This window comes from Fundulus heteroclitus, chromosome 9 (assembly GCF_011125445.2).
Source record: "Fundulus heteroclitus isolate FHET01 chromosome 9, MU-UCD_Fhet_4.1, whole genome shotgun sequence".
Lineage (NCBI taxonomy): Eukaryota > Metazoa > Chordata > Actinopteri > Cyprinodontiformes > Fundulidae > Fundulus > Fundulus heteroclitus.
Window position 1 is genome coordinate 9,048,577 of NC_046369.1, and position 15,399 is coordinate 9,063,975.

The 15,399-nt window shown below is 40.4% G+C and overlaps 1 protein-coding gene across 3 annotated transcripts in view; it reads left to right on the forward strand.

The window, feature by feature from the left end:
* The window catches only part of dennd1b (DENN/MADD domain containing 1B), a 160,689-nt gene that overhangs the window by 68,478 nt on the left and 76,812 nt on the right, over window positions 1-15,399 (forward strand). For 2 of the 3 annotated variants that reach the window (XM_036140967.1, XM_012853610.3), the window contains exons 6-10: window positions 3,778-3,847; window positions 5,707-5,787; window positions 7,936-7,995; window positions 13,759-13,812; window positions 14,350-14,460. In XM_036140967.1, the coding sequence (XP_035996860.1) occupies window positions 3,778-3,847; window positions 5,707-5,787; window positions 7,936-7,995; window positions 13,759-13,812; window positions 14,350-14,460 (376 nt within the window). The remainder of the gene's footprint in view (window positions 1-3,777; window positions 3,848-5,706; window positions 5,788-7,935; window positions 7,996-13,758; window positions 13,813-14,349; window positions 14,461-15,399) is intronic. The other variant, XM_036140968.1, reaches the window with a different exon arrangement.

A 15,399-nucleotide genomic window follows, 5' to 3' on the forward strand; every position in this document is an offset into this window, starting at 1 on the left:
GCTCTTTGAGTACATGGCACTTTGAGAAGACGTGTGCTTAAAATGGTAGGAGAGATCGCGGGACCCCCACGCACCGAGCACTCCAGTGATAGATGCCTCTCCCCCCCCCCCCTCCCTCTCCCTCTCCCTCTCTATCGGAGGATTTGCGAAGCACAAACAGATCTGAGCAATGAACTGTGACGAGTAGGAGTATCTCTCAGCGAGCCTTCCAAACTTTTAACTTTGCGTGCACAGAGAGCCGAGCAGGGCAGGGGAGGGGAGAAGACTGAAACAATGCATCTTAAAAACATATTAATTTGTCTCCATTTGAAGAAGGAGAAGAACTTTCCCCATCTTTCAAATATATGAGCTGAATATTGATAGTTTGCGGAGGTTTGGGTTTACCGGTGACTGTGTGTCTTCTACTAAATTTACAGCACTTTGGTTAAGGAGTGAGCTCTGTGAGGCCTGCCGGCGCCTCTGATAGCGAGGTTTTTACTCATTCGCTGCACATCGGGGAAAATCTGAAGGTTTAATGTCCTTAAAACACAAGTCGTAAACGGGTCAGGTAATTTATCAAACTCGCTCCGGCCCTTTCAGATTAAACTTTTTTTTTTTTTGAAATGTGAAAATTCAGAACCCTCTCTATTTATAATACACATATATTTGCTAAACTAAGTCAATTTTGTTTTGCAGTATCATAATCCAACTCAGAAACAAATTGCCTTAAATCTCTGCAAGAGAGCCTAGCACCTTTACCGGCCTTTTCTGTCACAGTTCCCGTTGTTTTAATCTATTTAGTTCATGCAGTAACTGTAGATGCAAGGCAGGTTTAAGCAAGTAGCTGGTTTCTTATAGCTGACTGACGAAGATTAGCACACGTCTGCCTTGAGCAGCATGTTCGCCTGTCTTTCCCATCTTGACAGTCTAAGAGAAGTGGCCTCAGAAAAATACAATAATAAAGAAAAGTCATTAAAGGTTCCTAGACACTTTGATCAACTTCAAATGATCAGACCAGAGCTCTTGTGGAGAATGTAAATACCTGTCTTAATTATTATTTTAATACAATAACAGATAAATCTAAGCCTCCTCACCTGGCCTTGTTTGTCACAGGTTACAGTTGTTTTTATCTCTTTAATGAACTCTGACTCTAAACGTGGGTGAATTTAGGTGAATTGAAATTAGTTTGTAGCCATTTTCTGACTGATGAAGGGCAACACCTCTGTCTTGCCTAAACAGTATGTTCTCCTGTGTTTCCCATGATGGAGAGTGACTAAGAAATGTGGACCTTACTAGGAAAACAAAAATACCTAGATTAGGAAATAAAAATTCATAGAAACTTCAAGTTAAAAAAATAGAAATAAGTAAAAAAAAAAAAACAATGCTTCAGTCATTAGAACAGACTTCTCGTAGTTTTGTGACTACAGCACCTGCTGCTTGTAGAATAATTATTATTTCTTTCCAGGTGATGGAGCAGACAGGACGTTTTATCATTCTCTTCCTTTTATCTCTTCTTTCTTTCACCTCTTCTCTTTCTTTCTTTTTTCTCATCTTGTTCTTCCTTTACTCTCCTACTTTCCCATTGTAGTGTCCATATAATTTGAAATTCTCCCTGCAGGAATCACAATAAAGCTATTTACATGCACAAATCAAGCGGAGCATTATGGCGAAAGCTGTTTGCTCCACTTGTAAAAGTAAAAAAAAAAAAAAAAAGAAGAATTATTATTGCTGTAAAGTTTTCTGACAGTATATTTAAAATGTATCTTCGTCTCTGTGCCTGGTGGATCAACCCGGGTCCTCATCCAACCCTTTTTTTTGTCTCAGTTAAAGTTTCATTAAAAAAATCTTCTTATCCTAGATATGATCTGCTTTGTCCTTGTTGCCACATCCTGTCTTACTTGTGTGAAATGTTCTCTTGGCTTTCCCATTTTGAAGAGTGGGCCTCTGAGACATCATATTTATACCAAAGGCTAACAGGAAGTCATTGAGCACTAATTTCCTTTTTGCTCGACACTAATCAACTTCATAACTGCATAAATAATATGCGTTAATTACTCTTAGTGCATAGAAATTGTTCACCAGGGATTTTATTTGCTTATTTAATCTCAATTTAACATCAAATTTTGTTTTAGATTCTTAACACGTGTAATCAAATTCAAAATTAGAATAATTCCATCTTCTCCAGCTTATGCTATTGTAATAAAAAAAAAAGGCACATCAAAAGCCGCCCCAGCATGCAGATATTGGTGTTGCTTGACGTGGCAGAAATAGGTCTTCAGGTTCATATCCGGTCAGCATGTAAATTAACATGAGTATGTTTGATTGAGTCTCTCCTGCAAGTGTGACCTGATTGTGGTAAATCTTCATGCAGATGTCAAAATATCGGCATGTTAAGAGACTGATTGTTTCAGACTAATGGTCACTCAGCCTCTCTGATTGGCGCGCTTGGCTGCACCTCTCCTGCAGACCCGGGCTGCCATTGGCCCCTCGCGGATTTAGTGATATGAAAATTTGCATTAGGTCCACTTTATTGTTTTCATGTTGTCTGTTAATTCCAGTCTGCAGAGCAGCCAGTGACCCATGGCCCGGTAACTCCTCGCTCTCCAGCCAACTGCTTGAACCTCACTACAAACTCTCACACTCCAGACCCCAGGCGCTCATTTGTCACTGTTGCAGCAAAATACTACAAGTTTTTTTTGGTGTTTTTGTCTAATATTTTAGCAAAATTACTGTTCAGAGTAACTCTGTTTTATCGCATTCAAAAAATATTTAAAGATTTGGTCCCTAATTGATTTTTAATCCCTGCTTCCATCTAAATTAATAAAGGATTAAAAAGGAGTCTGTCTATATTTATTTGTGATGCTAAAAAGTCCTCAACCAGAATGACACTGTCAGAGTGTAAATCGGCAAAACTGCATCAAAATTCAGCCCCATGATAGGATCTCCTGTTTTTATTAGTTAATTGCATAACATTAAATGAAGTGAGTCCTCAGCCTTTTATGCTAGAGGAAAATGTTGGCCTCCTTCCACCCAGAAAGCAAGCCCACTTGGCCAAGAATATGTCAACTTTGTAAAAGAAAGCCATGCTGCAGATGCCTTAGCTTATGTTGGGTGTTGCTACTGATTAGCTTCAACACAAACACTGTCGTATGAATTATTTGGAGCTCGTTAATTAATTAATTTACTTTACATTAATTACGTAAAGGAACATTTTTTTTTAAAATATGTGAAGGGCACGAAAAGCAGCAGTTTGAGGGGCAGAGGAGGAGGATGGGGGGGGGATGGCGGCGCAGAGGGGGGAGGCTGTATTTTTGTTAAGCCTGTGCATCTGGGATCAGCATGCTTGTAAACCATAGCATCCCTCTGCATCATATAAAAGCAATGCAGTTTTCTTTTCCTTTAAAGCATCCACAGTCTTTTCTTTTCATCCTTTTTTTTTTTTTTTTTTTTTTGCTGCGACAGGAATTTATCACGTGCAAAGGGCAGATACGATAGCGTTTTACTTTTAGAGTAAGAATCATGATCCTTTATCAGTAAGTCTGTGTGTATTTGATCTTTAAACATGTGAGATTATGAAGCCTTTTTTTTTTTTTTCAGGAAAAGATGCAGCACACATTCAAGTTTTCTAAAGACTGAATCCCTTTGCGCTTGTATTTTAAATAAATAACACACGGACCTGCTTTGATTCATTGCATCTTGTCTCTTTATTGTAGAAGATGACGAAATGAATGCAGACTTTTCCATATTTATTACATTAATGCATTTATCTCCTTTTTTTCCCCCTCCCTCTCATCACAGTTATCTCCCATGGTTTGAAATCTACTACAAGCTGCTGAACACACTGGCGGACTACCTAACAAAACAGCAGGTAGATTCCTCTGTTTCTAGTAACTAATAATTGTGGTATGTCTTTAATTCTTCCTTAAGCAGGAGAGAGCCATTGAGATTTAAAATCCCATTGACTGGTCTGAGTTCTGCATTTAAAAATAAGACAACAGTCTAGTTGTGTTTGACTGATAAACAGTCACAGTGTGTGTTTTCTTTAAATCTGTGTTGTGGTGAGACGTTTCCCTCCGCTGTGTGTTCCTCTGCATGCTGCATGTTTTGTATATTTTTTTTTTTTTGTTGTCTTGGGCTCGAATTGGTTCCTCTTGTTAGCAGCAACAATGTTGACATTTCACAGACCAAACGCTGATCTGACACTGGAAGTTATTCCTGATGATTTACTGGAAAACAAATCGTTAAGAAAAACACACACAAGCTAGCGAGCAAACACACACACACACACGCACACACACGCGCGGGCTTGCGCTTCACAAAAGTCGTCTCCCCTGACTATTCGCTGCATTGTACGAGCAAAGGGAGGGGAAATGTAAAATATGCAACAAACTGGGGAGATGTGCAGAGTCTACTGCATAGGGTGTAGGTGATGTTCCACTGTTTAGACTGAAGAGAGGGTGAAAAGAGAGGCGGGGAGGGAGACGGCGCAGAGGCAGAGAGCTTTGGGACCACTTTTCAATTGTCATGTAGTCACTGCTTCTCCCCGGATCCTCAGGGAGCTGTGATCAGGACAGAGTGTCTTGCTTTTTCTCCTTTTCTTTAAACCAAAAAAATAAAATAAAAGACATTCACATTACATAAACAATCAACATACATCCACGTAATTCTTCAGCTATAAGCGAATCGGTGGAATAATCTAATGTGGTTTGCAGGAAAGCGAATGCCATAGGATGTTTTCTTTTTTTTTTTTTTTTGTGAGCGAGGACGACGAAGAGGAGGAGAGGCAGCGAAGATCGCTGAAAAAGATCCCGGGTGACTGAAATGTTAGTGTGCATGATTTGGTTTCTATTTACCCCGCTGTCCGTTCCAGGCGAGAGGGAGATGTTGACAGACGAGGGAAGACAGAAGAGCGATGAGGGTTTAGAGCGAGGGGTAAATGAACTGTTTCCCCAGGCCGTGTTGCTGACCATGCGTGTGAGCATTGAGCCTCTCATGACAGGAGGCTGTTCGATTGCACACACCCTAGCACCCCCCCATCCCCACCCCACCCCCCTCCCCTTCGCTCTGCTTACTGTACGTTGCCACCCCTCGCTTCTCTGTATCCGTTTCCAGCGCACACTCTCAGTATCTTCCTATAGCCAAGACCCAAACAAAGTTCTTGGAGAAAGCAAAAGGAAAAAAAAAAAAAAAAAAAAAAAGCGAGACAAACTCCACTGCAGTTCTCTTAACTGCTCTCCCAGAAGTTTGAATACGAGTTGCACTTCTGGCGTTGCCCCACTGCAAGATTTTCCGCTTTCAGAAGACACAAGATTGTAAATGGCGGTCATAAATGGCGGATGAGTAAATCCAAAGCCTGTTCTGCGGTCAAACCGGCTCTCTGACAGCTTCCTTAAGCCCCCGTTTTTTTCGGAGCGGGGACCCCCCCTGCTTAATTAGTCACAGGCTGCTCTTGGCTGTAAATCAGCGCCGCTGGATAATAAGCGTCTGCAGCCATACACTCAGCCGTCTTTTAACCCCAAACACTTCTCGTTAAACATATGTCAGTCGAACGTTGCCGGGCCCTTTAGGCCTCGCTGCAGGATTTGCCCTCTGGTCTGTCCCAGCACCGTCGTTAAGATTGACACGTAACTAGTGATATCAACCAAACAAGTAAATATAATTCATGTGTCCTGTGTGTTTTTGTTTTTTTTCCCCCCCTTCTACTTCTTCTTTCTTTCTCTCCCTTAGGAAAACGACTTGAATGACTTGCTGAATTCTCTCTATGAGCTGCCTGTGCCAAAGCCCTTCACGCCAGTCAACCTGAGCGTGGTAGGTATACATCTTCTATTCCGCTAGATCAGACGCGAGACAGCTGAGGCAGACACAGCGAGAGGGAGAGGTACTGCAGCAGCATGTTGCATCACAGAAGGTGATGACAATCGGCTGAAGTAGTTAAAAAGCGGGGGCCGAGAGACACGGAGGACGTAATGTAAAGCAGAAAACATGGCGAGCAAAAAAGGGGACGGATAATGAGAACTAAAATGAGATTGACGGAAGGGCGAGACCACGACGGCATGAGAATGTGCAGAAGGCGAGGCGATCGTCAAAAGTGCAGAGGTTGAGATGTGAGAGAATAAATGAGGGAAATTTAGAGGAGACGCAGAGTACAGAGCAGGAGGAGGTTAAAGCACGCCGGGCAGGAACAGAGGCACACTTAGGGCCCAGGACTGACACTGTGTTTGGAAACAAGAAGTGGCGCTTACAGGGTTTTTTTTTTTTTTTTTTCTGTGTGTGATAAGCTCAAGCTGGACACGTTCAAACATGAAGGGCCCTTTCACAACTCATCATGTCTCCTGCTTATCAAAAAAAAAAGTGAAACGGCCTAACGAGCCCAGGTCCCTCAAAGTCAGCTTCTGTTTGAGTTAACTCTGACACAAGCTCTCGTGGAATGCTTCCAACATTAAACACTGTCACTTCTATAAGCCCGGCCGATTTAAGCACAACTTAAAGGTTTTCAGCCAGTCTGCTAAGCTCACAAGCCGGAGACTCCACACCGTGGTGGGATCAAAAGAGTTTCCCGTGTTAGCCTTTGTCCTTAAGGACCACCACTCCCTTTTTTTTTTTTTTAACCAATTAAGCTAGAAACTGTAAGTCGGCTCTGCAGCTAAGGTCTCAGAAGGATATACATGTAATTACCCCCAAGAATTTATAACAAAACAAGCTAACAGGAATAATATCAGGTAGTTAAAGTCAAAATTTAGTTTGTAGGAGTTTGTGTTTGCTGTCTGTGAATAAACTAGAGATGCACCAATCAATCAGCCAGTGATTGTAACTGGCTGATTTTCTCTCTACAGTTTAAATAGTGATTAATCTGATCTTTTTCGATATTCATTAAATGCATTAAGAACAATTTTCAGTCCGTAAACAAATCAACAATCATCAATGTCGACACACTGTTCTTGAATGATTAAAAAACCCAGAAAAGTAAATTTTAAAGCATAAATGAGGAGGATCTTATAATTCCTTTATTTTCTCTTCAAACCCATCGCCTCTATCAAAGAACCTGCGACACATTTGTCTCTGCTGAGCTTCTTAGTGCTTTGCTAAAACAACCTTGAAATCATTCAAAATCATTTAGATTTTACTGATATTTGGCAGCTGTCTGGAAAAAGCTGATGGTTGAATCTCTAAATAAAAATGTCTTTCCAATGTCAAAGTTTATCAGCTTATAAGGCCGTTGTTTGTTGATCTGTCCACTTGCCTGGCATGGTCTTATCACAGTTATCTATAGAGATGCACCAGGTCTACTAGCCAGAAATCGACTGATAAATTTCCCTTGATCGGCTCTAATTGGTCCAATACTGAAAAATGTTGCTTTTTTTTCTTATTTATCTGATTCATCAAAACTAAGAACGTCCATAGTTTTTATCCTATACGTATAACCATGTTCTTTGAGGCCTCGTGAGCTTAGAAACATCAGATCAAGGGCAGAGTACTTTGATGCTTAAGTAGTCATAATCTTATACTTAATTTTCTGTTGCATTCAAAACTACTACTTCAATCAAAGAACCTGCAGCACAAATTTTGAATGTGTTATAGTCCTTGGTAAAAACACCAAAAAGACCATGGATTAGGTTGAAATTTTAATCTGCAAGTCACACCCAAAAGAAAACCAGAATCAGTCCAGGCTCCACAAAGCCTGATTGGTGCATCTCTAGAATAAACCTCCTTCATCTCGATCTCAGAGCCTCATTCTGAAGGCGGCCCCGGAGAACAGAGGTGATAGCTTCATCTCATTCCTAGAGAAGCCACTAGTTTAATATTTAATTGATAAAGCAGAGAATTATTCCCTTACAGAAACCTTTTTTTTTTTTTTTTTCTCTCTCTCTACTTTATCGTGGCAGCCAAGAGCAGAAGCCTTGTCGCCTTTCATGTGTGAACCCTGTTTTGCTCTCTCTCTCTGTCTTATTGTGCAAGAACGAGCGGTTGTGTATTGCCACTGGGCAAGTACTGAGAGATCAGCCAAGCAAGGAGCCGGTGAGTGGAGAGCAATGAGTGAGCGGCAGAGACGGGTGGAGGGAAGGATGCTGCTGTGAAATATGAAACTGCTTCTGTACTAATCGCATGGGAGCCACTGATTTCCAATTTGGCCATATAGGCTACACTATGGTTTTTAAATATAACAAAAACAAACTATCCTGGGCCTTGGTGTGTGTTTCTTCTCCTCTGGAAAACAATCAAACTTTGTAAATGATTAATGCCTTTCCACTCTGCTATATTCTCTGAAAATCAAAAGTTGTTTTTTTTTTTTGTTTTTTTTTCCCCCCTTCTCTTTATGTTTAAAGCAAAAGGCAATTGTGCTCAAGAAATCTCCTTGATGCCATTCCAGTTAACCCACTTTCAATGTTTTTTTTTTTCGTATAAACAAGTCTTCGAAAGAACAAGGAAAGAGGCTGATAAGCAAGCAGACAGCCAATGAAAGCCACGGCTGCGCTGAGGAACCCGGCTTCTGATTATCACAGTGCCATGAATTTGTAGACCAACAGGGGAACATAATTTAGCTCACAAAGCACAAGAAAGAAGAGAGAACAGGAATCACACTCCGCTGTTGTCGGGTTTTTTTTTTTTTCTAGCTGTCCTTAGTCTCAGAGGTGTGACCCAAGTCCCTGATCTTTTTAGTACAATTTGTTTATCTAAAACTGCTAATATTTAAAATATTCCTTTGATTGTCTTCGTTTTAGTCAGCTGAAAGCAGTTTTCTCTTTCTACTTGGCAGACGGAGAATATTCAGAAACAAAGACCAGATCAAAACGTCCCTCTTGTGCCAATTTAGTCACTTTAAATCGGTTTTATGAAAAGTTTTGTAAAAAAAAAACAACAAAAAAACAACAACTCTAAAACCAGATTTGGACTTCATAGGTATTTCTTTTTAGAAACTACACCTTTCTGATTAATTTTATTTTTATTTTCAATTAGCTACACTTAATTCTCATGTTTCAGCCCTTCATCTGACGGTGCTAATAGAAATCTGAAGATATTATTTTTACCAATGCACATAACACCTGGGCAGGAAAGAAAAAAAAAACAGATTTTTAAATTACAAAGCAGCTAATTAGAGATGCACTACTCAGAATTTAATGGCTGATTTCCAGTTTCTTTTAAAATTTGTTCTGAAAGTTTGACCCAAGCAGTTTCTGATGAATCTTCAACAACTACAACATAAGAACAACCTTCCTGAAGTGGTCGCTTGATTATATTAGGAGCTGCTGTCTGTTGGCGCGTGTGAGAGAATAATTACCGTAAAACTAGATTTAATTAAAGGAACTATTCCTGAATTTATATTTCTCTGGTTAAGAAAAGTGCTTGTTACCCATTGTATTGTGAATTAAGATTTAATTTGATAACAGTTGACTAATGGGTTGCACGATCGAGGGAGTCCAAACTTTTTTAGTAGGGGTAAGCAGCAACTCTTTCTGCCAATGGCACAACGAGGTGTGGAGCCGTTACTAAGAAGCAGCTCCTCCAGCCGCATGTACATCAGGGTATTTTAACAGAACAGCAGGGCATGCATGTCAGTGTTGACCATTCACACCAGAGACGTAGCCGTTTATGTCAAAGAAAACACAAGGCCCGTTTACACTACACTTTTTTAACCGAGCCGAGACCAGTCCGAGCTCGGTAACCGAGATAACTCTTGAGTGTAAACGGTCAGCAGACTGAACTGAACCGAGCTAAACATAACCGGACCGTGCTAACTGCAGACCAGTTCCCTAGTAGGTCTCGGACTGTTTTTTTTATCCCGGTTATCTGATAAAGAGCGCATGAGCAGACCGTGTCATCCCCTTACAGTCAGCTGACTGTTCGCGTTTTTTCCGGCGTGTCTGGCTGCACGTCCCGATTCACACTCCATTCAGACAAATTTCAGACATTCATAATATTCTAGCTTCCTTACCGTGCCACACGGTTTCCAGAGATGAATTCTGCTTAGCAGTGTGATGAACCTCAGTGTCTATCGTTTCCTGCGTCTGTAAATCCTTATTAGACGTTTGTTTGTCTTATCCACGTCCCAAAAGCCGACTGTCTAACCATAACATCCTGAATGTTACGGGCGCCGCCATTTTGATTTGCTCGGTCCCGCCTTCAATCCCAGAGAGCAGCAGTACCGCAGATTGTCACTAGGAGGCGAGGAGCAACCAAGGAACCGGGATAGTGTGGTGTGTAAACGGTCGTCTCGGCTTGGTTAACTGATCCAAGCTCAGACTGGTCTCGGCTCGGCTCGGTTAAAAAAGTGTAGTGTAAACGGGCCTAAAGAGAAGTCCCTCGATAAAGCCTCGTCTCCTTCGGAGGAACAGTTGGGGGCGGAGCTCGCAGCTAAAGCTACCCTGTCCTCCTCACTCACAGTTTGAATCTGTGCAGAATTAAGTATAGTTCCTTTTTAATATAGTAAAACAAAAGCAGAATGATTGTACAGCGGACATTCCCAAATCCAGCATATTCCCTGACAGACATGTTGAAAGCTCAGAACGATGATAGACGAGCAGCTGTTCTGTATTCAGCCTTGTTGTTGTCTGCTGAAAGTCTTGCTCTCTCTCACCATGAATGAACTCCAGCCACTAAATAGTAGAAAAGTGTTTATTTTTAAACAACCTCTTACATCTTTATGTCCTTCCTGTGGCTCCCTTTCTAAGTGCCACTGATTCTAAAAATAGTTGATATTCTTATTTTCTCAGTTGTGACATCCAAAGCGAAGAGGGTTGTGTTCAGCCTGAATCCATCACATATGGTGCATTCGCTGGTCTGAAAACGCTGATATTTTTGAGTTGGTTCCGCTTATCAGCAGGCGTCTCTGTGCATCTCTACAGCTAATTAATAATCAGTCAAGGATTATTTGCAAGGCAGATTTATTGTGGCACATTTGGACCTCACTCTTCATTCATTTTTCAGCTCAAATGTTGCGGCTGCTTGGAAGCAGGAACAACAAAGTCAGATTTAATTACATACACTTTGGTGTAACCGTAGCTGTATGAAATTGAATATGAAAAATGTACTATCCGTAAAGTGGGGCAGATATATTGCAGTATAGAAAAAGATTTAATGCATAATTTCTTTTTCCTTTCAAAATCCCAACTTGGAGGCAAAGTCCTGCGTTTTAGTTCCAGTTTAGTGTTTGTTTGTTTGTTCTGCCTCATCTGCAACAATGACCGTCCTCTGGGAATAAAACAAGTGTTTACTTATGATAATTGTTTTTGTGTGTTTTTCACTTAATACACACCCACTTAGAGGGGAAATGGTGTTTTAGTATTTTCAGTATTTTTCAGAGGCCTGGCCTCAAGTTGCACCTAATTTACCCCCTTATATTTTTATTTAATCAACGGCCATTCATTTTTTACTACCCAGAATCCCAAAATAAAACTCAAAACTTGAAGCCTAAATTTGGGATGTCGTCCTCCGTTCTCTTGTAGATTCCTTTAAAAATAGAGTGCAGTATGTTTGAGCTTGTTTGTGTAACGTTAGATTAAAACTGTTATAAGCTGTGGCTCAAAGTAGGATCAGATAAAAAAACTAAAAAAACTGAAAGTACTTCACCTGTTTTCTTCATGGCTCAAATTCTGTTTGTGTCTCTATAATCACAAGTATCCTTTATTTTATGGGACATTTGGTTTGGATTATATTTTAATTGTTATTCTTAATTATTTTCCATGTTATTATTTCTTTGTTACTACATACAGTTAAAACTAAAATTTTCCCCCCACCGATCAGACTAAACCTTTCCTGATTCCCCTTTTCAGCTCTCCCACAATTTCAGTGTTAGACTGAGACCAGGGCTTTGTGATCGCCACTTTTTGTTGTCCCAAAGGCCTTTTGTAACTATTCTGGCTGTATGCTGAGGGTCAGTGTCTGTTAAGAAGATCCCTCTGTGCCCAAGTTTTAACTTCCTGACAGCTGTTTTGAGATGTTGCTTCAAGGATAAAACAGACTGGACCGATCCAAAGTCCTTATAATGGATGAAAATACGTTTAGTTGGCCTGCTTCGTGATTTTCTCCAGTACTCCTTACTGCATAGATAGGGTTGTGTTTTCTCAGGCTTGCAAACTCACCCACTTTATCCTCCAAATTTAACAATGCCCGTTGCATCCTAAGTCTTTGATTTTTAGCTTCATCAGACCACACCTCCAAAAACGTGTTTTGCTTTTGGAAGGATTAACGTAGAGGTAGAGTGTTTGAGGCGTTGCCTAAACATATATTCACAGCTGAGCCTCCACTGAAGTCTAAATGTAGTTAATGAACCTATCAGAGGCTTACAAATCCCATCTGTGCATCAACTTTTTTAAAGGAAAATTCAGCCTTTTTTTCCTGTCTTTAAGCAAGTAGAAATAATATTGATCAGAATAACTGAAAAGTAAAAGTTTTGTCTAATTAATTGTCTTTTTCAACATTGCATGCAAACATCTAGTTTCAGACATGGTGTGTTGGAATTAATTTGGGAATTTAATTTTGTTGTAACCTTTTTAATGTTTTAATCTTAAAATGTGTTATTTAAAAAAAATTCTAAGCATTTGTTTTGTTTTCATTAGGGCTGGACGATATAGGAAAAAAACAGCATATTGGTAAAATATAAATCATATTGATCGATATCGATAATTTTCGAAACATTCAAAATATATAGTTTAAGTGCAGCCCTGATCATTTTATGCTTTTGCTTAACGACCTTTTTTTTAAAATACAGAACATTGTATTCAAACTCAACCCTTTATTCAACCAACTTTTTACCAAAACTGCAATTTTAAAAAAAATTTAAAAGGAACGCATGCTCTCTGAACTCTTTGAAGGGGGCGGAGCTTAGTGACAGAGCGTTCCTGGGTCTGTTTGTGATTGGTTGGGAGGATGTAATGACTGTAATATTAACCTGCATGGCTAAAATGCAAAATGAAGGAAGATTGTTATACTATTGAACTTTTTATTGACCGTTTATCATCGACATACATCTATGGATCAATATATATTGTTATTGAATTATCGTCCAGCCCTAGTTTTCATGTCCATCTCCCTTACAGCAAAGCCCCGACTCGGAGGCGAGGATCTCGACTATTTGAGGAAACTATGAAATGTTTTTAAACCAAACAAATCTTAGTCACAAATCTGAACCCCTACAAAGTTTCTGCCTGGGAAATTTCACCAAGATCACAGGATTATTAAGACGACGTGCAACAGATGGTTGCGTGACGGCCCAGAGAAATGCAGGTGTGCCAGGGATCCAGGAAGTGTGTGTGCAGAGACACGCCGACGTGTGTTTCTCTTGGTGGTTTGTCTACCTGCAAACAGCACCTCTCTCAGGCCCCTTTGATCTGAACACTGAACCTGCCCTGCTCTCCCAAAGTGAGACAGGCAGCCCTGTGATCCTCTAAACAACCTGAGTGTGTGTGTGTGTGTGTGAGGGTATGGAGAAGCGTATGTGCACATATACTTCAGTGTGTGTGTGTGTGTGTTGGTGCGCCACAAACCTTTTTAATGCTTAAATAAAGACTCACTTTTCCACCGGAGACATCACCACAGTGTGTGTCTGTGGGGAGCAGAGCTGCTATTCAGCTTTCTCTGTTCTGCAGGCCTGATAAAAGCATTGCCACGGTTCAGACACCAGCTCAGCAATTCATATAGACAGAGCAGAAGATGAGCCATAAATCATACAACAAAGTGAATGGCCCTTTTCTCCCCTCTTCCCCTCATTCTCTTCTGAATAAGTGCTGTGCCTCACTTGTGACCTTCCCTCTTCTCTCTCCCCGCGTGTTTGTGTTTTCGCAGCACTCCTACTTCATCGCCCCGGATATCAATGGACTGCCAACTATCCCAGAGAGTGTAAGTGCTCGTGGAAAAGAGGAGAAAAAAGGAGACAAAAGGAGATGAAGGAGAAATCCCTCCCCGATGGAAACATCTCTGCCTCTAATCGTTTTTAATCTAATACACATGTCACCGTTTGAAATTATTGCATCATCCTCTTGTTTCAGATTGATCTCCTGCGGTGCTTGTGCTTTAATGTTGAAGTTCAGTGATTGGCGTAGAAGATTCAAACCCGGCACACGCTCTTTGTTGATCTTTGTGTTCAAATTCGAGCTCAAATTTTTGATGGCAGGGGACACGAGATGACAGCAATTATCAGTCTATTAGGCAGACGCTGAGTGAAATGTGATCCGTTTTCTAAATCTTGACTAATTTTTGGATGGATCACAGGCAGGAATCCAGCTGAAACGCAGATTTCCTACCATTCATTTTTAATGTAAACTGATCTCTAGTAGGTTTTCTTTTACCTGGTGCTTTGCCATATAATCAGGCCTTCTCACAGGCGGCGTTGACGTTTTGGAACCTAAAACATTTTGTGTTCTCATGTATCTCCAGAGGAACCTGACTGAGTACTTTGTGGCTGTGGACATCAACAACATGCTCCAGCTCTACGCCAGTATGCTGCACGAGCGACGCATCATCATTACCTCAAGGAAGCTTAGCACTGTGAGTTTGCTCCTCCCAAATCATCCTCTGGTTTGCAGATACTGAGCCTCGCCCTGTAGGCTGGAAAACAACTAGAATGTCAGAATCAGAAATACTTTAATAATCCCACAGGGAAATTATTTTCGTACACGCTCCAGATATTCTATCTATCTATCTATCTATCTATCTATCTATCTATCTATCTATCTATCTATCTATCTATCTATCTATCTATCTATCTATCTATCTATCTATCTATCTATCTATCTATCTATCTATCTATCTATCTATCTATCTATCTATCTATCTATCTATCTATCTATCTATCTATCTATCTATAATATAATTCAGGATCAACCTAAAATACTAAAATATTAATATTGCTCATATGTTTCCCTTAAGATTGGTTTTGTGTGAATTTATCCTTTATGAAAAATATTAATCCTGTTTGCAAACATTAGTCTATACGGGTTCATATCGGTGAATTAGAATATCACCAAATAGTTTTTAACTTTAATATAATAGATTCATAAAACTCTGATATATTTCAAGCTCTTATTAACTTTGATGGTTTGGGGTTACAACTCAAAATCTATGTAAGATGCTACTTCAAACTAACTGAAAAACGACTTATGATAGACTCGATACTTGGTTGGGGCTCCTTTTGCCTGAATTATTGCATTGATGAGGATCAGCCTGTGGTTCTGCTGACGTGTAGCCGAGGCTGCTTTGATAGCGACCTTCAGGTGATCTACGTTGTTGGGTCTGGTGTCTCATCTTCCTCTTGATAACATATATTACTCCATAGGTTATCTGTGGGGTTCAGGTCAGGTGAGTGTGCTGGCCAATCAGAAACAGCAACACCATAGTCGTCGAACCAGTTTTTGGATCCGTTGGCAGTGTGGGCAGACACCAAGTCCTGCTGGAAGATCAGCATCTCCCTGAAGCAGAAAGAAGCAG